Raw genomic sequence first — 26,485 nt, forward strand, 5'->3', positions numbered from 1 at the left:
ACTGCAAACCCAGCATTCTCCAGTCTTTCCTATTTTCTGCCTTCCTCTTTTTTTTGTAGGTTATTTTACGACGCTTTATCAACAGCTTTGGTTATTTAGTGTCTGAATGAGATGAAGGTGATAATGCCGGTGAAATGAGTCCAGGGTCCAGCACCGAAAGTTACCCAGCATTTCGATCATCTAGTTCAAAAGTGCGACCTCAAAAAAACAAGTTTTGAGATATCTTCAGTTGAAAGTTTCAAATAAATCACCTAGAAAGGAACATATCTGGTTCATAACCACGACAATTAGAAATGAGTCAGTATTCAGGACGAGTATATCACAATCTTCCAGTTCATTATTAATAGATTTCGAAATGTACTAATAATGAATTAGTAAAGTTCATAGTTATAATTACTTCTAAAGCAGTTCATTTCGTTTTTTTTTTCTTTTTGGTTGTAAATATGACTTATCTTATTGAATCGGAAAGAGCTCCGAAAGGGGCTTTCAGTAGTATAAATAACTAAAAAATGGCAATTTTTGAGTTGTCGCACTTTTGAACTGGACGATTTTGCTCATATTGGGTTGAGGGAAAACCCCGGAAAAAACCTCAACCAGGTAGCTTGCCCCAACTGGGAATCGAACCCGGGCCACCTGGTTTCATGGCCAGATGCGCTGTTACTCCACAGGTGTGGACGCCTTCCTCTTTGTTATATATATATATATATATATATTATTCATAGTATTCTGCCCAAGGGCAGATCTTTCACTGCAAACCCAGCATTCTCCAGTCTTTCCTACTTTCTGCCTTCCTCTTTGTCTCCGCATATCCATATATAAATGTCGTCTATCATCTGATATCTTCTTCTGCCCCAAACTCTTTTCCCGTTCACCATTCATTCTAGTACATCCTTCAGTAGGCAGTTTCTTCTCAGCCAGTGACCCAGCCAATTCCTTTTTCGCTTTCTGATTAGTTTCAGCATCATTCTTTCTTCATCCATTCTTTCCAACACAGCTTCGTTTCTTACTCTGTCCATTTCACACTCTCCATCCTTCTCCATATCCACATTCCAAACGCTTCTTTCGCTTCTCTTCACTTCGTAGTAATGTCCATGTTTCTGACACCATACAATGCTACACTCCACACAAAGCACTTCACTAGTCTCTTCCTTAGTTCTTTCTCCAGAGGTCCGCAGAAGATGCTCCTTTTTTATTAAAAACTTCCTTTGCCATTGCTATTCTCCTTTTGACTTCTTGGCAGCAGCTCATGTTACTGCTTATAGTACAACACAAGTATCTGAAGCTGTCCACTTGCTCTACTGCCTCATTTAGAATTCGTAAGTTTACCTTCTTTACTGTTCTTCCTATGACCATGGTTTTCGTCTTGTTGGCATTTATCTTCATTCCATACTGCTCACAGCTGTTATTTAGCTTCAGTAGTTTATCCCTTAGTATCATTTAACAACGCCATATCAGCAAATCTGAAACATTTTATTCTTCTACCTCCTACTATCACTCCTCCCATGTTCTGAAAAAAGTTCTTCACTAAATCCTCCAAGTAGATGTTGATGAAGGGCATCCTTGTCGTACTCTTCTCACTATTTCACTTGCTTCTGACATTTCTTCTCCTTTGACTCATTGTTTCATTTATAGGTTATTGAAAACTCTTCTCTCTTTCCAATCCACGTCAATTATCTTTAGGATCTCAGTCAGTTTATTCCAATCCACGATTCAATTATTCTAATTTTATACAGGATTCAATCCAGAACACAAATATAATGCTCTTTTCTAAATAACGACGTAATCATTTTTAAATGTAAGTAAACAGTACTTGTATTCATTCTTAAATGTAAGTAAATAGTACTTAGAATGTTACAAGTTTTAACAAACTTCACAATTGATTTGATACAATCCTTTTATAGTAAGTTTCCATTGCAAATTGTTACACTACAATATTCCAAACATTAATGGTGGTGGTGATAGGGACAGAATTTTTATGTACTATATATATATATATATATATATATATATATATATATATATATATATATATATACTAGTGGCTTGTGCAGCAAATGCTGCTGCAAACTAAGTTCGTTAGACGTTCAAATAAAAAATTTTCAGATTTATTTTCAATGAAGAATACTTGTCTTTTTGATAGTTATTTTCTTCCATAATAATGAAACATACTCCCTCTGAATGGATTTTTTTAGTCCAAATACTTTTTCTTGAACCTATCCAACTTCAGTTTTTGAGTTTCAATGCGAAAACGCAAGTATCAATGTCAGGATGATAGCAGTGGCTATTTCAGGTCATTGTGGATTGCAGGCAAAAGTTAAAAACATGTCAGGTTTGCTAAGCTTTCGAACAACAGCATTTTCATATACCTGCTGCATGTAGAACTTGAAATGTAGAGCGTAAAATCATTTTATCCTACTAAGAGATCTTGTTGAAATGATCTGGAGACTACAAAATTTTCTAGGCCTCTTATTTTATCAGTAAGTAATACCTTTTAATCTTTTCTTAGGAACTGTAATTTTTGCGCTCTCTCGAGCCAATACTGAAGACAATGACACATATCAATATCTACACTACACAGTCATTAAGTATATGAAAAAGACCCAACCCCACTGGTTTAATAAGTATAAAAATATTTGATTTGTAATAACAATATTATTATATTACTTAAGTTTTGTAGTTATATATAGCAGGCACTCAGTAAATTATAAAAATGAAGATCTAAATTAAGATATTCTCTACATTTACTTACATAACCTCAAAACGTTTCACTTTCATGTCATCAATATAGCATCAATATTATGTACAATTAATTAAGAATAGACGCATCATGATATTAACTATAATAATATTTAATTTCTAATGGTAATAATGTCATCAAACCACCTCAAGTTTCGTAGATTTGAATATCCAATACACAGCTGTACTCAGAAAATTATACACTGCAGAATCAGTTTTTAATAACAAATTGAATTGAGCTCTAAATATGTCGGCAATCCTGCAGGTCATGGCCTTCGTGTAATAGCCTATTGTTTATTGTAGTGTGCGTTTTGTTCTGAAATTCAATCAAGTCGGCCGTGATTCAATAAAATTAGTTCTCAAAACTGACAACAGATGGATTTTTGAAAATAGGAAAATTATGTAGGAAAATTGACATTTCACTGAAAACTACTACTTTTCCGAAAAACTTTGGATGCCAGGCATGAAAATGAGGGGTCACTCATTAGAATCCGTTCAGCAGTTTTCCCGTAATTTCCATTACCAGTTCAAATTATATATATATAGATATATATAAAATAAGAAAACAATGTCAATAGTAAATTGTGCATACAAATCCTAATCGTAAAGAAATCTCAAATCAGTATTATATCATTGTTTCTCTTTCCATTTCAAAACATAGAAATAAAAGTTTTGAAGTCAGACTATTCCTTTTCAGAATGGCAGTTGCTCCTGGCTTGGAGAACATTAATACTGAAACAGTAGTAGATAAACCTCCCATCTCAATCTCACGTTCGCATACATTGCATTTTGAATTTGTACTGCATATTAAACACTTTGAATTCGAATTCCTGATCAACCAATCAGAGAAAGGTATTGATTGGATTGATATTCCAAGGTTGCACAATTATGTAACTGCTCACTTCGGAATTATCGGAGTTAACTAGTGTGCATTTTGTTGTTCATAAAAAAAAAACGATAAATTTATGAGAAAACCGATATATTATACGATATATTGAATCAAAATTTCGATATTGATATATCGAAACGAAAATATTGGTATTTCGTAAAAACTGATATATCGTTCCCATCTCTAGTGACCTCCACTTGAATCCATCCACCCTCTTCGTGAGAGAAGGGCACAACAGTTATGAAGAGAAGTCATCCTGAGCTGATCAAAGAAAAACTACAAATTGTACTGAATTTGTCTTTCATTTGTAAACATTTTCACTAATTTGCAAAACAGAATGAAACATTGTTAAGAGCAGCTAAACCTCAAGAGAAATACCAGGAGTAAATTAAATGTAGATTATGTAACCAGCAGTGTTCGATTCAGCATAATAAAATAAGTATATTGTAGTAAATCTTCCGTATTTTCTGACAAAAACCTGGCAATATTCCGAGAAAAATCTGGCAAACTTTGTATCTGTTTACCATATATTCCAGCAGCAGCAGTACCATCATTTCCCATAACTATGATCCTGAAACACAACTATAGTCCAAGATACAACCATTCAAAGAACAGTGTAGAAGTAACATAGACCATTCGTAGATAGCTGCAATGACTTGACTTCGAAATACAGTACAGCAAAAATATAGATAAATGAAGTACTACGTTATGCAGTACAAAATTTGAATGGCTGTATTGTGGACCATAGTTGTGTTCCAGGACCATAGTTATGGGAAATGATGGTAGCAGTAATAGTAGTAAAAAATTGATAGAGAATTTAAGAAAATGCCAATGACTGCGAGAAATGTCTGTATTCGAATTAAAGTAATACGGTAGCAGGGAGCTAATGGCAATTTGTTAATGTATGTATTTCAATACTAAATCACAAAATCAACAAACATTTTATTTCCTTTTGTTATATGATTTGTCCTGCAGATTTTTGGGCTCATAAATGCATACAGGTTCTATCTATATATTATATTTGTATTCTATAATTTTGAAATATATATTAGTCCTACTTTTCACGTGCGATATTATTCTTCTATAGTGTTAATATTATATTATATAATTCCATTGCCGCTGTAATTATATTTTAGTTCCTATTTTATTTTACTTATTTATTTATATTATTATTTTTTATTTTAATATTATATCTGAACTGCGACCGAGCACGAGCGCTGCTCATTCGGTCTCAAATTTTGTTAATACTACTGTATCTTCTTTTTATATTGCTTGTATTATTTTATTTTGTATTTCTCTTTGTTTGTTTTGTAATTATATTTCTTTATTCTGTATATTTGAAATAAATAAAATTGAAAAAATCGAAAAAAATTGAAATTGAAATCTCCTAATTTAAGTTCCTTCAACCAGTATTCTGATAAAACATGAAAGTCAAACTTTATAGTCATATCCTGCATTTACAAAAAATTCTGTAGCCCTACCAATAGCATTACACTGTCCACTGTAGGCCGCCAATAGCAGTGGAGTCTTGCCAGTGATGTCTCTTGCCTCCACACTGGACCCATGGTTCAGAAGAAGCTGCATGCAGTCCAGGTTATTGTGAAATGCAGCAACATGCAGTGGTGTACGGCCACGATGGTCCCGCAAATTCACAATTGATGACCCAAAGTGCGTGATGAGCAACTCCAAGCATTGCTCACTACCTTGGAAGCTGAAATCACACAGTCAAAATACACGAAATGGATAATTCTAATATTTCAGTCTTTCTACAGAGTACCTTACTCTCAACAGTTGTCAATATCATGAATATAATAGAATAGCTTTAATCACCATAGTATACAAAGGTACAATCAGCTTTGTCAAATACTACTTACAATGTAACTATAATTAATAATGTTTAAAAGATAGTAAATAGAATTTGTTTTATTCCACAGAAACTATTTGTCTTATAGCGAACTGAAGACTACACAGTTCCAACAGAATAACAATTAAAAGTTTTGTTAAAGTAATTCAAGATGAATTTTAACATTTTCTGAAATATAATCCAAATTATTTGTTGATATACGCTGACAAAGGAATAAATGGGGAAGAATTTTTTTCTTTACAGTGAAAAAAGTCATATGAATTAAGATTTGGGAAGGAACTAATAATTTTGCTAATAACGATAAAATGTTATTTTACTGAAAATAACTAGCAAGTTTAAAAAAAAATAAATTACAACACTTTTTAAGAAACTATTTCAAACTATATAAAATTTATGGCAAAAGAGACATGGTAGTAAACACAAAGAAACAACTTTAAAGCAACACATCCTCTTTACAGAATTCTACCACAAAACATAAATATAATAATTAATAACAGTCAAAAAAACTATAAAGTGATCTCTTATCTGTGGCTTCATTATGTAGCAATAAAAGCTAGTCAAAATGAGGTCGGTAAATAGTTGGAGATGGAATTAGTGGGTCAAGCATATCATTCAGCAATTCTGCAATATTTAAATGATTTAAGTGGTAGTGTTGGCTACCACTTTTTATAATTTTCTGAAATCTTAAAAAATTTCTATAATTTTTAAAATTTGGATGATTGTTTCATATATATATATGAATAGCTTAATATCAAAGACGGATATCTGTCATCTCCATAGTTTTGATCTAGAAGCAATTTTTTAATTCACAGTGTTCTTTGTAATATTTAACACAATTTATTTTATAAATATAGTATTAGAGTTTGCATATGATTTCACTATAACTGGAAAGAGGTCAGATGTCCGTCTTTGATATTAAGCTACTCATATATATATATATATATATATATATATATATATATATATATATATATAAAACTAGTTCAACAATTCATGTAAAATTTTTAGTTTTTATTCCAGAATTACCATATTAGTTCGTATGATTTAAACAGAAGTTCTACCCTAGCAGTCTATGATTGTATGGTATACAAGATGAACCATAAGTAATGTCATTAATTTTAGAGGGTTATTCTTTGACGTATTTAAAATGGAAAAGTGTAATACAATTTTGTTGGTTTTTACTTCCTTTTTGAGATAAAAATTGTTTTATATGAAACATTTCATAGCGTGATTTGGAAAAGCCATTGATTTAATTCCCAATATGCTCATCAATTTAAGAGAGCAATATATTATGATAATAAATGATTGAAAGAATTTTAATCTAGTCCTTTACATATGCAGAAATTTGTTCCGAACAAATGTAACATTTTAAAATTTCATTTCAGAACAAAACGTTGCATTTGCTCGGATCAAATTTCTGCACATTTAAAGGACAAAACTAAAATTCTTTCAATAATCTATTATCATAATACTCTGCTCTCTTAAACTGCCTGAGAGTATTGGGAATTTAATCAATGACTTTCCCAAAACACAGTATGAAATGTTTCATATAAAACAATTTTTAACTCGAAAAGGAAGCAAAAACAAGCAAAATCGTATTAAACGTTTTTGTCTGAAATATCTCACAGAATAACTCTGAAATTAATGATATTACGTACAGTTCATCCTGTACAGACAGATCAAAGAACACTTATATGCATATAAATAATGTTTAATAATCTTTATTTAAATACATGAGGCAAAAAAAAAAAAAAAAAAATGAGCTTTTTTTCTTCTGAAGATAATCTTTCAGTTACATTTTCATAAATTTTAACTCCTAAAGGTAATAGAGGAGCAAAGCCCCTCTTATTATCTTTCTCTTCAATTTGGACATTTTATATATTGTACCTGCTATGTTGCAGGTCTAAATGTGTAACAATTATTTTATGAGGTCTCCAGAAGAGAGCTTTAACAGAAAGGATACAGTACATAATATTATAATAATTAGTTAACTATTCACGTATAGATATTAATAAAATTCAGGAAACATTTATGCCTCATGAAGGATGCTATCTCATACTCGACTCCACAACTAGGGACACAACTAGATGAAGTTTAGTTGCAGACAGAACAAACATAGTTCTTACTGTATAAAATGTAATTAAACGAATCTGTCAGAATCGCACTCAATTTCAGAAATATAACACCTCAATTATATATTCTGCCAGTTTTCGCACTTTATTTTCTTCTCCACCTTGTGGGTTATCCAATGTCAAAGGATGGTTTACGACTCTTCAAGGTCACTCACCTTCACCCAAATGCCTCCCTAAATTTCGTCAATCCAGCATTCAAGTTTAAGGTCTCCTAAAGATTAGCAGTAAACCTCGAAACATATTTCCTTTTCTTCATATTAAAAATTCCGTCTCTTTTTCAGGTTCTGCAAATTTAGTAGTAATGGTATAATCTGGACACTCATTTTATTCAAACCAATAGCTGGCGTTACTAAATTCTCATTAACATGATTCAGTATTTGTTATTAGACTAGGTAAACAAGGATAAAAATCAAAACAGCAACAAAGCACATGTGCAAAATATAAAATTATTCTGTCTATTGTAAAGCAGTGAAATTCTATTCGAACTGTTTCGGCCTACTTCCAGTAACTTTCGTTTACAAAAAATTAATATCATACATTTTATCAAATAATATGTTTATGCTTTCCCTAACAACAATTCAGTTATTTATAGCTCTGATTTTTTCTGGTCACATTCCTGTATTTAAATTGTTGCCAATAAAAATCGATTCTCCATTCTGTAACATTTAGTTATGATGGAGTGTTGGGTGGGAAATATGTGTGTTCGCTATAAAGGCACATTACAAAAATAGGGGTAATTTTGTGGTTGGACATCTGCTGTTTTGACATCACTGTAATAGCCATCAGCCCGTGCCATTAAAATATAAGTGCAGAATTTTTAAGTAACAGCTTTTGTGCTGCAGAAGAAGCCTCCAGGTAAAAAAGAACTGTATGTATGCCTGAAAACATTAACTCTGCAAGAATTGCTATGCTGCTTAGCCCTAAGCATTGTGCCCATTGTGAAGCAACATAACTTGTCAAACGCCAATGTCTGATGTCTGAAGAATTCTTCATAAGGATTTACACATGCATCCATACAAAATTCAAGTAGTTCAAGCATTAAAGGAAACTGATTAAATCAATTTATTGTATAACTTTTTGCCACAAACTCCTGGATCTCATAAATATTAACGAAGACGCTATTCACATTATGCTAATGAGCCATGAAGCACATTTCCATTTGTCTGGATATGTTAACAAACAAAACTTTCGGTACTGAGTGGCAACCAACCTAAATAAAAAAAAACGCAACAGGAGCCATTGCATAGTGCCAAAATCAGAGTATGGTGTGCAATAACATCCTTTGGAACCATCTGTCCTTATTTCTTTTAATGATAATGGGCTTCTGTTACTGTCATAGTAAAGTGATGTCAGGATTAGTAAAGAATTTTTATCTCCTTAAATTGTGGCGAAACCTAAAATCAATCCACACTCGTGAATGATCACTGAATGACAAGTCACATGGCTAGATATAATCAATTAATGTGGTCAAGCATTAGTTTTCAGGCCACATTATCCTCCAGGTATAGTGATATTCCATGCCCATGAGATCTCCAGATCTGAAAGTAAGTGATTTCATCTTGTGGGGGTATTTGAAAAGTAAGGTATTCAATGATCCATCACTATAAACATCAAAGAACTCTAAGAAAGAATTCCTAGTGAATTTCCTGAAATTCCTGTGGACATGATGCGTCATGTAATGGGAAACATAGAATCTAGAGTTGAAAAACGTGTGCAGCAAAAGGGAGAACACTTACAGTTAAACGCTACTAAATGTACTTAAAATTTAGAGTAAACGTATTTTTTAAAGGAATTGATCAGTGTCATAACTATTAAGGTTTTAAAATCACCTGTTTCACTGGCTCACTCTTCATTTTGATATTTAGAATTAATAGAAATCTTGAAAGAAGTGATTTCAAACGAGATTCTAAAACATCTGTCAAGCAGCAGATCAAGAAGTCGATCACTGATTTAAAAAATTGCCTCCAACCTATATATGCAAAAGAAGCCATTGTATCTGCTTTTATAGGGACTCCAGACTGCTGAAAGCTTACATTTGTTTTAAATTTTCGAAGTCGAATTTTTATAGTATCACAATAAATTCTCTTATGCAATTGCACATAGGGAAATAAAGAAGGTATTAAAGTGCTAAATAATAATTTATCATTGGCAGAAGAGCAGCAAGGATTCAGGAGTGGCAGATTATGTACTGATGGTATATTTCTTATGACTATGACCTGAATATTTCGCATTTGCGAAATCCGCGAATTTTTAAATTGTGGGGTAGAAAGTATTTTTCTTCATCTGTAAGGCAATTTTCCAGCAGAATAATTGAAAGTGCGAAAAAATTGCGAAATAACGAGAAAAATGCTATTTAATAGCGATTTATCAGTAAAATGTTATTTTTCAAGCAAAAAGCACATTATATACGTATACAAAAATTAAAGGCACTTTTTGGTATTCAAAACATGTTGATCAATTATCTCTTTATCAATTATTGTCCGCCCAATTCTATAAATTTCATATATTGATAATGAAGGTCAGATAATTGATATACCTTCTCTTCTCAATTCTGTAAGACCCTAGGACTGCAAAAATCTTTTCTGGATGAACTGGCCCTCCTCATAATTAGAGAGTCAGTCAAACTTTTACGGAACCACCTATATGGACTCTAATTCAGTGTACTGAAAAAACTGACACGCCATTATCATTTTTCTTTTTCTTATTAGTTTTCACTGCTTCTTTACTTGTAACTTTTTTAATTCTGTAAACTGCCATTGTTTGTTTGTGTACTTGTTTACCTTTTTTCTTACTCTGTTATCTTTCATCATCTATTTGTTCTTGTATTGTTTTGTATGCTTTGTCTAATGGCAGCCTCTAATTTGAGGAAGCTCTAGTAAATAAATAAAAATAAAATCCTATATTTGATATGGGCTGGCTAAAATGAGATCGCAGTAGAGTTAGATAGTTATTCTAGTTATATTGGCAGAATTCGTTGAATTTGTGACACACATGCTACTTTGTAAAATGGGGTGAACAACTACAACTGCTCATGAAAGAGCCCAGCAGTATTTCATTCATAGACTTTATGCTTCAGACCGTACGATAGTTTTTTGTAAATTCTGCAATTGCCACATTGCATGGAAAAAAGAAAGATAGCATTGATAAACACGTTACGTCAGAGACGCACTTGGCAAGACAAGAAAGCACTAAATCCTCAACACCAGCTTCATCATCAAAACAAACTTCAGTTATGGAAATGTTTGACAGTGTCAAGCAAAGAAAATTTGAAAAGGATTATTATTCCAAGCGTATGGTAGAAGCTTTTTCAACGGTGAATGTTTTTTTTTTATTTTAGTAGGTTATTTTACGACGCTTTATCAACATCTCAGGTTATTTAGCATCTGAATGAGATGAAGGTGATAATGCTGGTGAAATGAGTCCGGGGTCAGCACCGAAAGTTACCCAGCATTTGCTCACATTGGGTTGAGGGAAAACCCCGGAAAAAACCTCAACCAGGTAACTTGCCCCAACCGGGAATCGAACCCGGGCCACCTGGTTTCGCGGCTAGACGTGCTAACCGTGGTTGAATGTTCCACTCAAAAAGCTGGAAAATGAAACACTGAGGGGATGGAAATGAATTTTCAAAGGAAGGAGAGTTACCATGTTACGTGAACAATATCTGCCAGGGAAGAATATTGTACAATTATTGTACCAAATATAACTTAGAATGCATTGAAATGTTGGATAGGCTACTATAGGAGAAGGGGCTTTTTCACGTTAATTATACAAAATTTCCTAATTTTTTTTTAGGTAAAATTCAAAGTATATTTATAGTTATTAAAACTAGCTTTTCTTAATTCATTCCTATTTAATTTAATCACATTTTAACTTCCAGAAATATCATCTGATCACAAGAAGTCTACTTCAGAGGCAAGCGCAGGAAAAAATATCAACAGCTTATGCGATGAAACAACAGACAGGATGGAGCGGTGTGTTTGTCCCAGATGCTGGAGAAGTTCAATTGTTTGTTGCTTCAGTGAAATACTTGGATTCAAGAAATTCAACCAACTGATCTCGTGCAATGTTGGATGCACTTCACAATCATTCTGTTCAGGACCTCCTATATTACCGGACCCGACACTGTAAGCGGAAGTAAACAAACATGGTGGACAATAGAGTGGTTAACGCAACTTTGAAAATATACGTACTTCATGTGAATGTTCATTGTGTTTCTTGTATCATTTGCCTAGTGTAATCGTTGAAGGGTTTATAAGTTAGTATATATTAAAGAATTGTAACATTATAATTAATATAAATTGTTTTCGTAGAGAACAAAGCTTGAAAGTGTTATGTTGTTAATCTTATAATGCCTCGCACGTGTAGTGTCCCAGGTTGCAAATCGAATTATGATAAAGAAAGTCCGTTTGTACATGTATTTTTGTTTCCAAAAGATAAAGATTTAACGGATAAGTGGACAAGAAGCATTCATCGTGAACATTTTACCCCAACAAACAACTGGTAAGAAAACTAGCAGTGAAGTGCAGCAAGGTATTGGCCAACATATTTATTAATAATTACTGCAATGTCCAAAATGAAAAGCAGGCATTGAAAGACAAAAATAAAACCCACCGAAAGTGTTCCATGTTCAAAAAATAGGCTGCTGTGCTCTCCAAGCTGTGAATTCTTCATCGTTTTTAGTTGTACAGCCTATCTAATCCCTTGTGTATGTATAAGTGGATATTACAGTGATAAGTTATAGTGAATAGTGTCATTTCATTCTGAATCAACATTAGTGGATACAGTGAGAAATTACAGTGCTGTGCTCTCCAAGCTGTGAATTCTTCATCGTTTTTAGTTGTACAGCCTATCTAATCCCTTGTGTAGGCCTATGTATAAGTGGATATTACAGTGATAAGCTATAGTGAATAGTGTCATTTCATTCTGAATCAACATCAATGGATATAGTGAGAAACTACAGTGAATAGTGTCATTTCATTCTGAATCAACATCAGTGGATATAGTGAGAAACTACAGCGAATAGTGTCATTTCATTCTGAATCAACATTAGTGGATATAGTGAGAAGCTACAGTGAATAGTGTCACTTCATTCTGAATCAACATCAGTGGATATAGTGAGAAACTACAGTGAATATTGTCATTTCATTCTGAATCAACATCAGTGGATATAGTGAGAATCTACAGTGGATAGTGTCATTTCATTCTGAATCAACAGCAGTGGATATAGTGAGAAACTACAGTGAATAGTGTCATTCATTCTGAATCAGCATCAGTGGATACAGTGGATACTACAGTGAATAGTGTCATTTCATTCTGAATCAACATCAGTGGATATAGTGAGAAGCTACAGTGGATAGTGTCATTTCATTCTGAATCAACATCAGTGGATATAGTGAGAAACTACAGTGAATAGTGTCATTTCATTCTGAATCAACATCAGTGGATACAGTGAGAAACTACAGTGAATAGTGCCATTTCATTCTAAATCAACATCAATGGGCACAGTGTTAAACTGTACGTAGTGAATAGCTAGTTTTATTTTCAACCAATCTCAGTGAATACAGTGACAAAGTTTAGTGACTAGGAAGACAGGGCTCCATATTATAAAATTTCCAGTTGCTGATGAAATTTATTTGTATAATCCAGGTAAGATTTCCTAAATCCTGAAGTAGCAGCTATTCAGTATTGTATTACTGCGTTCTATTTCCTCGCAAATCTGAATTTTACAAGAGTTAATTGGGCAACTGCCAATATTCATATATAAATTCATAGAGGCCTAGGCCTAATATAACAACATATTGCAGCTTTTAATCACTTGTTTTCTTTTATTATTGGTGTATAATAGGCATATTTTTATGTTGCTGAATGTACTATGTTCATTTATGTAAGTAAGGAACTTGATTAATTATTGTTTCATTGAGAATTTTGTTAAAATAATCTTATCGATGCCGTATTTATTTTAACTCATTGCAATCTACGAAAGCCCTCTTCCGGCCGCCATCTTGGATGCCAGTGTCAGGTCCGGTACCATGCGTTTTTTTTTTAAAGCAAGACGTAAAGCGCTGCAGCAAGACCGTTCTTTTATTACATTTGCTTCACTGTCGCTGCAGCAGCACTGTAGCAAGCGTGCAGCAAATCAAAACTTCGCTTTACGAGTTTGCTGCACGATCCATCATGGCGGAATGTGTGTTTTGGTCTTTTGCAACGTTTATTATTGTCAAAATCGTCTAGTAATAATAATTCCATGTCATTATCATGGAAGTCGAAATTATTTAACATGTTCGGTTCTTTTAGGGTTAAATTTGTTACGGCAGAAATAGAAGCCAATATTAAATGTCCACCATTTTGCAGTCAGTTGACCTACTTACGTTTTTTTTCGACCCTCATTTTGCTGCAGCAAAAGCATGACGCGCTTTACTGCAGCGCTTTAAAAAAAAACACAAGGGTAATATAGGAGATCCTGTTCTGTTGCATATGATTCGGTGCAAGTGTTTGTTAGTGACAGTGCCACTTACATGGCTCTTTGTTATGAAACTCTCAAAGTTGTAATAGGGGATCATCTAATTCATGTACAATACTAAACCCATAAGTTAAGTTTGGTTGCAAATTCCTGGGCAACATCAAGGTCGGAATTGAATGAAATTGTTACCATGGTTAAGTGTGCCTTCCTAAACACTAGAAAGAAGAAATATTATATCTTAAGTTTCTGAAGTCTAGATATGAAGCTTCCAAAGAAGCTAAGCTTTTCCTTCTCCCACTGTAACGAGGTGGAATAGCTGGTTTGAGGCTGTCTTCTATCTGGCTGATTATTTTGAATATATTGTCCTCGTTTTCAAGCAGCCTAACATGAGGAATATTCAAAATATGAGGTAAATTTTTTACAGGGACTTATGATTTTTGTTAAAAACCATGCTAAATTGCTAATTTTACTCGAGAGGTCCAAATATCCAGCACCTCACTTGTTGTATCCAAGACTAGACATCTTGGACAGTAATTTAACATACATTGTTGCTGGACATTATTCTGAATGGACAATAAATGCACTCTCGAGATTAAGTCCATTGGATGAAGCTACATGCAAAGATATGTTTTCCAAAGCTGCTCAGTCAGCAAAGAATAAACTGTCAACTTTGAAGAAAAAGGACTCTGGTCGAAAGAACTTTGAGGTTATAGTAAAGACATTCTACTCGAAGAATGTAGTTCTATTGAACAATATTTATTAATCAAATATTGCCATGTTTCCAATATTTTCGAGTATACCAAAACAAGAAATTCGAAGTGCATACAATTCATTTAAGAAGCTTATTGAAGCAGGTGAAAAATGAAAAATGTGACAGTGAAAGTGTTTAATGCTTCAAGAATAGAGAATAAAGCATTTTCAGAATGTTGTTTGCAAGTATTGTGGACATCAACAAACAATGTTGACAGTGAACGTGTTTTATCACAGTATGTTGCTGTTGTTCCAGAAAGACGATGTAATTTGAAGGAGGAAAATGCTGAACTGTTTAATATTGTCTTTTGAGAAATGAATGGTAGAATGCACAAAGTTTCCTTTGGAAAAAAAAAAAAAAAAAACATGCTAATTTGGAAAAAAGTCGATGCTAATTTCATAAAAATAGACGCTAATTTTGAGAAAAAAATGTTAAAAATTCAGGTCCTTAGTTATGAGACGAGTAGTGAAGAAGTCAACAGAATTTAATAAAACAACTTACTTATGCTTCATAGACATACCGAAAGCTTTTGATTGAATTCAATTACATGATGTTGCATGCTTTCTTCATCAGAGGAGGATTCCTATCTGTCTTATAAAAACCATTGAAGACATTGTTCATATAACAAAATTCAAGCTCGTATCAAATGGTCTATTAACAGACCCAATACCAGTAAATAATGGAATTAGGCAGGGTGATTCTCAGTTCATTATTAATGTGGATTAAATAATTAAGCATGTTAATAGTGTTAGAGGTTATAAAATGGGAAATAAAGAATTGAAAATAATGATGGCAGAGAGTGAGATGACCTTCAGCAATTATTACATTTACTCAATAGAACAGCTAAAAGATTTAATTTGATAACTTCACATAAAAAGAGTGTTTGCATGACTACCACTGCAGAAATTAAAAGATGCAAACTAGAAATGGATGGTAAGATTATTCAACAAGAATTGACATTTAGACATATGGAAACTGAATTAAATTATGGGAACAAAGAACAGGAGGTGAGATAACAGGTTATTAAGGCAAGTGGCTGGATGTTTTAATGATATAATTTGCAAAAATAAACATTTAAAAATAGAAACCAAGGTCAGAATCTACAAAATAGCAGTAAGATCCATTATGACTTATCAGGCAGAAACGAGACCAAATACAACAAAAACAAAACATTGTTGGAAACAGCAGAAATGAAAGTACTTCGCAAAACTGTAGAAAAACTTTATGGGATAGAGAAAAAAGTGATAGTGTGAAGCTGAAAATATTAATGAATGGGTATACAGGGTGAAAGTGAAATAACCTTCTGGATTAAAAGGAACAATAGGTGACACTTAAATGAATAGAAAACCTATATTAGATTTTGTGATTAAATACATGGTTAATTAAAAAATTAAGTTTGAAGTTTCAGCAGTCTGGCAACATCGTCACTAACACACCGTAATACCGATGTAAGAGGTCAATGAACTCGGTCTGTCTCGGTAGGTGAGCTGCTCTCTGGCTTGACATTGCAATCTGCTCGTATTGTGCAGTGATGTGAAATTAGTGGTTTTTAAAATTAAATTTATACGAAAACCATCCATGCCATTGAATTATGCCAGAGGGATAAATTATTCTTTATTAGATTTCCTATCGATATGGACAAAAATCACGATCCCACTGAATAAGAGGGTGTTAAACATTTGGGTAAAAACTATGAACTTTCCACCAATGTAAAAACTATGAACTTTCCACCAATATGATATTACAGTTTTTTGTTACATACAACATGAGCTATTCACTCTGAAAATCTGCAATGTTATTTCACTTTCATCCTGTACCGGAGAAAACAGGAATGGAATAATCATATAAACAGAATTGTTAAAATTGCAAGGGATAATCTTCCTAAAGGTAGGAGAAGAATGAAAAAATTACAAATGAATAAATTAAAGGTTTCAAATAAAATTCAGGAATACAAAAATAATTGGCTTGCAATGTCCAATGGAAGGCATGAGAATGTCTTGCAAGAATAATAAAATATTATCAACCTAGAGGAATAAGATGACTAGAAAGACCTCTAAAATGACTATTATACAATTGGGACTGGAATGGATCAATCAATAATAATTTAAATTCCATGTATAGTGATATGATGATAATGATGATGAAGAAGATTATTACCATTATTATTATTATTATTATTATTATTATTATTATTATTATTGTTGTTGTTTACTCAACTGTCTGAAGACAGGTTTGAACCTCATAAGTAACATTGATAAGGCATCACTCATGAGACAACTAGGCCAGAAGATAATGGGGTAGGGTTGGTTTTAATTTAGTTGTATGGTATGCTACATATATACTGTATATATATATATATATATATATATATATATATATATATATATATATACACACACACCGTACTAATTTTATGTACACAGATAATGGTGAAAGATAGCTCTACAGTCTTTTAAAGATAAAGTTTAACACATTTATGAATTCTCTGTAGCAACACGGGTTTTTAATCACTTCACATAGTGGAGTGCTGTACTTGGTGTTACAGTCCAGGAGATGTGTCTTTAGTTTAAATCTCTTTACTTTAATAATGGGACAGTCAAACAGAAGGTGTTTCACACTGTGAAGGTCTTCCTGGGAGGAACAAGTAGAGTCGATGTCTGCTGGTATGTTGAATCTGTCAAAGTAAGTTCCAAATTTCCCATGTCCAGAAAGAAACTGCGTTGATATGAAAGCAGGTTTGAAGTGATGGCTTTTGAGTCGGTCATGGATTGTTGGGAAGTAGGTGTCTCTTGTTAGTGATCCGGTTGTGCTTGTCGTCCATCTAGTATTCCAATTTTGACGATTCTGTTGTCTTATTTGTTTCTTGATATTGATATAGGTTGTAGATTGTAGGTCGGAGTTTCTCTGCTAGAGGCTGCTGCTTTCGCTAACTCATCAGCTCTTTCGTTTCCTCTTACACCACTTGTGTCCACGGACTCAAGTGAGGCATATGCAGCCATCATCAATTAACATTTTTAATGAATTGTTTAAAAATGCTATGCTCAAAACAAAATATATTTAAAGTTAAAAGAAAAATATAAATGATGTGCTATGAAGTTTCAGTATCATAATGGTTCACACATAAAAGTAATTTACATGAATTGTCAAATATACTAATTCTTACAATTTCAAAATTGTGTTAACGAATATTTATTCAATTATAGGAAATACCTGCTATAGGATAAGCAGTTTGTGATTAGCAATTGGAGCTGACAATACTAAGAGTACTTAGAGTGGGAAATGCATTAATCATAATACAGACTTGCATTTCTTTCTTTAGCAATCAAATCTTGGAAGATTTATAAGCTGTACAATTCATGTGACCTATTTCACAACAGTGATGTGTAAGCTTCTTTCAACCACACAAGATTTAACCAAAGAAAACAGCAGCAACATCAACAGTAAAACTATAGAGTTATTTTGGACTACTTCCAACAAAACTGTTTGCAGTTTGGGATACTGCTTCGCTAGTTTCTCATATGTGTTGTATCCTCGGCATGATAATCATATTGTCAATGTTTTTTCATCAAATATTGTGACGACACTAGACACTTTGCTCTTTTTGGGAGGTGACAATTCTGCAGTGCTCGGGAAAAGTGACATAAGTCAGTTTCCACAAACCTTTTTTGATAACTTACACTGGTTTATGTCGATTTGATTTTTTTCTGTATGAATTATTGTAATGGGAGGAATACTTATGTATTTTTTTCCAAGTGAGCAGATGTTCCGTAAGTTGTCAATAAATTATCAAAAAAGGTTTGTAGAAACTGACTTGTGCCACTTTTCCCAAGCACTGCAGAATTCATAATCACTCTGGCTTCTACCTTCTCCTGTTGAACTGGAACTATACCCACTGCATTCAATGCACTGCTTATCGTTATCATAACTGCGATCTAACATTACGATACTTTCACTTTGTAAGAAGTTTTCATATTTGTTCACAATGAAGGACGTCTCAGCTTCCACAAAGGTCTTTTTCTCTTAGGTCTCTCAACTATCCAGTAACACTCTATATGCATTTCTGGATTCACCCATACATGCTACATGCCCTGCTCATCTCAAACATCTGGATTAATGTTCCTAATTGAAGGGTACACGGGAATAACGAACAATGTCCATTCAGAATAATTTTGAGATAAATGAAATTTAAAGTTTGAGGACTTGAAACGTATAGTTTATTGTTAACTTATTGTTATTTTTTATCACACAAGAATGTACCATTATAAAGCAAATATGTGACAAAATATTGTTTTGATTTTATGAATTACAACAATGCAAAACTGCAAAAAGTCTACTTTGCTACATTTTATAAACGGGAAGAACGAACAATGTCACAATTTAATTGAATATTTGTTGGGAATAGAATCAGGCATAATATTTTCAAACAATGTAGCACATGTTTACTTTCGTGTAGGGTATTCTTTTTAAAGGTTATAAATATTGTTGACCCATTATAAATATTTTTATCTTTGAGTGTTCATTGTTCCAAACAATTATTGAAAAACAAATCTACACACTAATCTAATTGCACTGAATTTTCCATTGTGAATGAATATATTGAACTATAAAATCGTCTCATTCACTGTTATTGACTTCTTGTGACTCGTCATTGGTGGGAGGAAGACTGAAATATTCTCTAGCAGTTGGAGAACAAACATTTTTCAAAATTTGTAATTCCTTGTACTTTGCCTTGTAGCCGTTTACAGTTTACAATAATGAATGGTTTGGTTTCCTCCTAGAATTCGCAAACTCTTGCCTCCAGTCATCGGGTACTTCACACCTTGCTCTCTGATTGACATGTCCCATGTTTTTGTCACATTCCAGGTACGAGTGGCCTCGAGTGGGAAATGTGATCCACTGAGCACCAAACCTCTTCTTAGTATGTACTACATAATGACAAAATCTAAATACTGTAAAGTTCCTATTTTGTCCGGAACAAGAATCGTAGAAGATACGGAGTTCACCAACGCAGCTTGGTACAATATTCATACAGTGGTGCCATAACTTAGAGCAAACTTCATCTCAGAGCCTTTGCTTTAAATATTTTGGTCATACATGTAGAAAACAAATCTTCCTGTTGACAGTGTATGTATGTTACAAGAATAAAAGGGCAGCTGTCGATGATAATACCCCTCAATAGTTGAAAAGTTTGGCACTGGTAATTCTTTTGGAAATCCATGCAGATAGCCTCTTTATACTGTGACTTCCTGGATTTTAGACATGCAGCCCATTTTACTTCATAAAACTTCTGTCCTTTTCTCTTGTGCAATTCATTCTTCCAAATCAAATTTTGTTTCTCCTTCTCAAAATTATCTAATTTACTTGCATCTTTTTCATTGGAAATTTCTGATTTAATGTGTGAAATGTCAGCTAATGTTGTATTTAGTGACAAAAATTACTCTGTATTGCTCGTAAGACAGGGTTCGCAGGAAATTTTTCTAAGTGTAACTTAAGCAGCTTAGAAATATTCAAGTCCTCTGGAAGATACAACCTTCGGCTATCGTGACGAGATTAGTGGACTTTCTGACCTCTAAGTGATTGAATATGCTGACAAATTTTAGATAAAATCTCTCCTTTCATTTGGTGAGCCCTGTTTCCATGTTTAACTCTTGTTTCTGTATGGGCTTTTCCAGTGGTAGCCAATGACGTTTTCAAAGTGACTAAAATGTCTGCCTGTTATTCCATGTAGAGCAATAAATGCTTTATAGCAAACGGGAACATCAGTATTTTGTCATCTTTGTTTATATGCATTTTATATCTGTAAGAAAAATTATGAAAATCAGCTTTGGCTTGTATTTTTCTGGATCTTCTTCTTTGCACAGGAAGTACCGAAATTAGTCCTGAAAGGTGAGCATTCTGAGTGTCATATGATGCTAATTCATTGAAATGTTTAATAAGATCGCTTCTTTCACTTTGGCTTATTTTATGAAAACACGGGAAATGAGAACATTTACAGTCTTCTCCCATAATATGACTCATAGCACGAATTTTTTTATGCATCTGTAACACGTCCTGTAACTTTTCTCTTCCTAATTTACAGAACATGGAATGGGTCCGGATAATTCATTTTCTCTAATGTCAGACATTATAAAAATAAATTGCACTAACCACAAACACTACAATATGTCATAAAAGTATAATAAAGGAAATAATCAATATCCTACCACAGACATCTGAACAATGGAATAGTACAGCTGTTTGTATTATGCTCACAAGTAGTTCTAATGAAAATTAATATAATTTATTGTCACATGGAATAACAGCTAAACACCATACAGTCATTTAATAATAATATTATTGTATAATACAGATCGTATTGGCATATGTAAAAATAAACTAACCAGCAATGTGCTATGACTCTAAGATCAAGTTTGTAACAGCTGTCTGCATTAGTTTCTGTGTTTAAAATGGACATTGTTCGTTCTTCCTTGGGATGGATGTGACATTGTTCATTCTTCCAAAGTATACAGAAACTTTAACGCAGAATACTGAGGACAATTTTCATTCTTACATAAAACCAATGCAGCCACATGAAAGTACTCTCCTTCTACTATCAGATGGCACTCTTAACTCAATTTCGATTTTTGATGGACCTTGTTCGTTATTCCCGTGTACCCTTCAATTATGTTAGGTGAGAAATACATGTGTACCCTCTCTCAAAGTGAGAGTCCAAGTTTCGCAACCATACAGAACAACCGATAATATAACTGTTTTATAAATTCTGTCAGTTTTTTTGAAAGCAGAATAGATGACAAAAGCTTCTCAACCAAATAATAGCAGACATTTCTCCTTATTTATTCTGTGTTTAAATTCCTTTGGAGTGTCATTTATATTTGTTAGTGTTACTCCAAGGTATTTGAATTTTGAATTTTTCCACCTTTTCAAAGGATAAATTTCCAATTTTTATATTTCCATTTCATACTATGTTCTGGTCATGAGAAATAATCATATACTTTGTTTTTTCCGAATTTACTTCCAAATCTATCTCATTGTTTGCTTCAAGTAAAATTCCCATGTTTTCTCTATTAGTTTGGGGATTTTCTGCTAACATATTCATGTCATCGGCATAAACAAGCAGCTAAAGATACACAATATCACTACAAAATACAGACAGTGTGCCAGAAACAACTTTCTCAATATCAGGGACTCTGAAAAACTTTATTCTGATAAAATATCTAAATCAATATTTTACAGCATCTCAGTACTTTTATGGTTAACAAAATGAGAAGAGTATAATCGATGAAGTACTCATACCTTTTTGCTGAAATATGCAGAGTAAATATGTCTATACTTTTACATTATGTAATCAAATCTTATTTCATTTCTAGTATCCTGTTTGCATTAATATTATTAATAATAAGTTATCTTTATTTTTAATAGTGAAAACTATAAGAGGAGTCTGAGTCAATCGCCACAACTATTCACCTCATTCTTTTAACAATTGCCAACAACATAATTTTACTGCACTATAAAATCCTTGCTGATGTTCTTTTGAAATCTTTTTTTCACCTCCACAAAATATCTAATGTAAACTAATTCTCGTTATTAATTAATCATGCTTTACAATGGCAGCTTCCATTTTTAAATCCTGTCATCTTATTAATATTTTGTCACAATTGCATGAGGTAACCTAACTGCATTGTGCAGAAGCTGATTACTTACGGGTTACTCCTATGCTTGCCAAGGCATGCATAAACAAAGGAAACACAGCACATGAAGCAAGCCCACGCAACTGCAGGCAGCATCTTAATGGAAGCAGCGTTAACTTGCTTTATTAGTAACTAATAGAAGCCAATGAGACCTCAAAAACTGACATTTAATAAATACTGTATTTAAAGCTGTTATTTCCTCAGTTTCAAAGTTCCTGAATAAAAAATTACAAAACGAATTATTAATTAAGCATATATTGTAATTTGAGTATATAAGCCTACTTAATGAAGTAGGAAATATTTGTATCAAAGCTGAGGATTATAAAATAAGTTTACAAGTATTATTTTCAAGAAATACATTACTTTTAAGTTAAAAAAAATGTTCACACACTTTTCCATACATAATTTATACAGAGTAAACCGTATATAATGTCATGAATTTTAAACAAAAAAGCTTAATGCAATTTTGCTCGTTTTTGCTTCCCTTTCGAGATAAAAATTGTTCTATATGAAACATTTCATTGCACATTTTGGAAAAGCCATTGATTTAATTCCCAATATGCTGAGTCAGTTTAAGAGAGCAATGCACTATGATAATAAATGATCGAAAGAATTTTAGTTTCGACCTTTAAATGTGCAAAAATTTAATGTGAACAAATTGGAAATTAAATGGCTTTCCCAGAATACACTATGAAATGTTTCATATAAAACAATTTTTATCTCCAAAAAATATAGCAAAACTGCATTAAATTTTCTATTTTGAAACATCTCAAAGAATAAACCCCCTGAAATTAATGACATTACTTACGGTTCACCTTGTATTTTTATAGAGCAGCTCTAAATGTAGCATCATTAACATAATGTAGTATTAGGAATATATGACAAGAACACAGCTAGAATATATTCTCCAAAATACAATAGGGCAACATATCTGAATATGTACTAGGCCTAGAGATGGGTACAGACAAGAAAGAAGCAGCAAGAAAATGTTTATCTACATCTCAGGCACATAGTTTCTTCCTTTTCAACTAACACTTCTGGGATACATGAATGCTGCTTATTTGTCTCATAATTATCTCCAGAACAGTTCAGTGTACAATAATATTTCATGCAATGGTATCTTATTTACAGAACCATTGTGTCAATTTCCAAGAAACTTAGTTATAAATAATATGGATATATATTCTAATATATTTTAAGAATATGACCTTTCCACAGATAGCACAGCAAACATAATATATATTGCAGACAATTTCATATTACTGTCGTTTTTGGTATTGTGTTATTAAGATTATTGTATTCCATGGAAATTTTTATAAAAGAACAAAAGTATGTAGTAATTGACTCTAATAGTGGAACTGAATCTAACTAAAATAATTAATTGAAGAGGTCAACATCTTCAAATATTTGGGTTGTAGTCCTCCTTATTAAAAGACACAGGTGTGAAAGAAAAGTATCAAAGTAAGATGTAAGTGGAACAGTGAGATATTAAAAAAAATTACTAGTTAAAAACCCTAACACAATTTTAAAGATTTATGGAAATTCCCATGTTGGTGTATGGACACCAAATGAACCAACAATCTACCAAAATACATTGTAAATGAGGGAACGATGTGTGTTAAAAAAAATAGGATATTAAAAAGGAACTCAGAATATTCAATAGGAGTTAAAAGAAAACACAAGAAATAAAAAAATGGTTCCAACATAATGGAAGACGATTTCAATCTTAAATGGATGTTACACTGTAAACCAGGGGACAATAAAAGGAAGAAACAAATAAGGCACTACAAACGAAATATTTAGTAAGAATGAATTGGCTAATCATCTTATGATGATGACGACGATGATACTTTCCTTATTTTCTCCTACATGAAAAAGTACAGGACATAATTTTTAATAGTATCTCATATGACACTGAGATAGAGAATGAGACAGACAGATAGAGAGAGTGAGAGAGAGACAGAGAGGCGTAAACAGAAAGGGAGAGAAAGAGAGTGAGAGAGAATTAAATTTTTATCTGGTGAAAAACAAAGTTAATATTATGTTCATGAAAACTCCAGCAAAAAATAGTTGAATTTCAAAATATATTTCGAATAATATGTTGCGCATAGTTAAAGTAAAATATGTAATTTGTTACTGTGTAAGGGGAGGAAGAAAACACGCACGCAAAAAAAAAAAATATGGTTTCAATCGATGTTTATAAAGAGCATTAGTACAATATAAATATCAACTTTTAAGATGGAAATCATGAACTCGAATAGTTTTATTATCTAGTCAGTAAATTTCAAGATGACCCCCATTAGTGACTCAGCACAAGCCATAACAAAATTCAATTTGCTTCCACACCTCGATCAACAACATCTGGAGTGCAATTGCTTCTCTGATTCTGTCTCCCACGTGGTTTTAATCTCTGACTTTCACACTGCACACAAATTTTTCACGTATCCCCATAAATAAAGTCCAGTGGGATAAGGTCTGGACTTCTCACTGGCTATAGAATTGGACTCTTCCTTCGAATTCACTGATCTGGAAATCTGTTGTTTAGGATATCACAAACCACACTAGTATAGTCAAGAACGATTTCATGATTGCATTTTGCATTAATTCACATGACATGATTAAGTTTGGGAGAGATTTGGATGTGTTCTTTGATATAGTGAATATTTTCAGACTCCCAAATTCGACAGTTGTTTCGATTCATAGACCCATTAAAATGAAACGTATCAGAAAGAGAGTACTATCCAAATATTGATTCATCAAAATATTGGAGTATGTCAAGAATGAATTAAATTCTTGTCAGTTTATTATTCAACTGAAGGTGCTGGAGAAGCTGAATTTTGTAGGCATGGAATTTTAACCTTTTTTTTTTAATGTCATGCACAATTAATTTCATCAAGTTCAATTCATGGCTACAACATGGAAGGCAAGGAATGCTTCGTCTGTTCATAAAGTGAAAAAGAAGAAATTTATTGCAGAAATTATATTTTAATTGTGAGAACTATGAATTCTCTAATCTTAAAATATCACAAAATTCTTTCTCTGAGTGCCTGTCCTGGTCGAGGTGAATTGATTCATTATTCATATTCATGCCAAATTGGCCGATACAGATTTGTTTATTTCCATTTGATGATTTTGCTGCTAAAGAGAGGAGAGTTGCTTTGGTCTTCAAATATATTTAGATGAATTGGCTGCTATCAGTTTTGTACTATACATATAAAAATTTGTATTATTGCTTTCCTCACATAAAATTGCACCACACGCTACTGCTTCCACAACCCAGTCTCCTTGAAAATATTAAACCACTAACAGAGCCAGTTTTCATGCAGCGAAACTTTCTATAGTCTCGCCTAAACTGTCTGTGTACAAGAATCACATATTTGTGATCTGCCAGCCACAAGAGACAACTGAAGACTGGACATAAAATCTAAGATATTGTCACTTGAAGTTTTTTATGTCCAGTCTTCAATTGAGGACCGTTTTTGCAAAACTTGCTAACTGCAAAATTTGCAAAATTGAGATTTTGATGGATTCGTTAACATAAGGCATGATGTTCAAGGCGTCTTAGTAAAACTGGGTTATTTCTCTTCATTGTAGTGCGCCAAAGTGTGATCGTTTTTTCAAAACTTGCCTTCTGCTATAAGTGAGAGTTACAGCAAAACTTGCTTACTATAATGTTTTGTCTTTCCTGTAAAATTTAGTTTTTTTTTCAGTTAGCAAGTTTTGTGTAATATTCATTTTACAATTTCACAACAAATAAAAACTTAATGATTCTCTCTCCTCACAACAAAGCAACAATGCAGAAACACATTGCCTCCTACAAACAGCGTAAGCTCAGTTTCAGCATTTACCGCTCAGAAAGTGTCATGCCATTATTTCTATTCATTGTTGCCACATATACGCAAACTGTTTGAGTTGACGATTTCATTAGTTCGACTTTCACAAAGCTGTCACCATGGTGATATTTA

At 32.9% G+C, this 26,485-nt stretch overlaps 1 protein-coding gene across 3 annotated transcripts in view; it reads right to left on the reverse strand.

The window, feature by feature from the left end:
• Nucleotides 1-26,485, reverse strand: part of LOC138698725 (serine/threonine-protein phosphatase 6 regulatory ankyrin repeat subunit A-like) — a 193,841-nt gene that overhangs the window by 44,292 nt on the left and 123,064 nt on the right. For all 3 annotated transcript variants that reach the window (XM_069824948.1, XM_069824939.1, XM_069824957.1), the window contains exon 16: nucleotides 5,107-5,336. In XM_069824948.1, the coding sequence (XP_069681049.1) occupies nucleotides 5,107-5,336 (230 nt within the window). The remainder of the gene's footprint in view (nucleotides 1-5,106; nucleotides 5,337-26,485) is intronic.

The sequence above is a fragment of the Periplaneta americana genome, chromosome 1, assembly GCF_040183065.1.
Source record: "Periplaneta americana isolate PAMFEO1 chromosome 1, P.americana_PAMFEO1_priV1, whole genome shotgun sequence".
NCBI lineage: Eukaryota > Metazoa > Arthropoda > Insecta > Blattodea > Blattidae > Periplaneta > Periplaneta americana.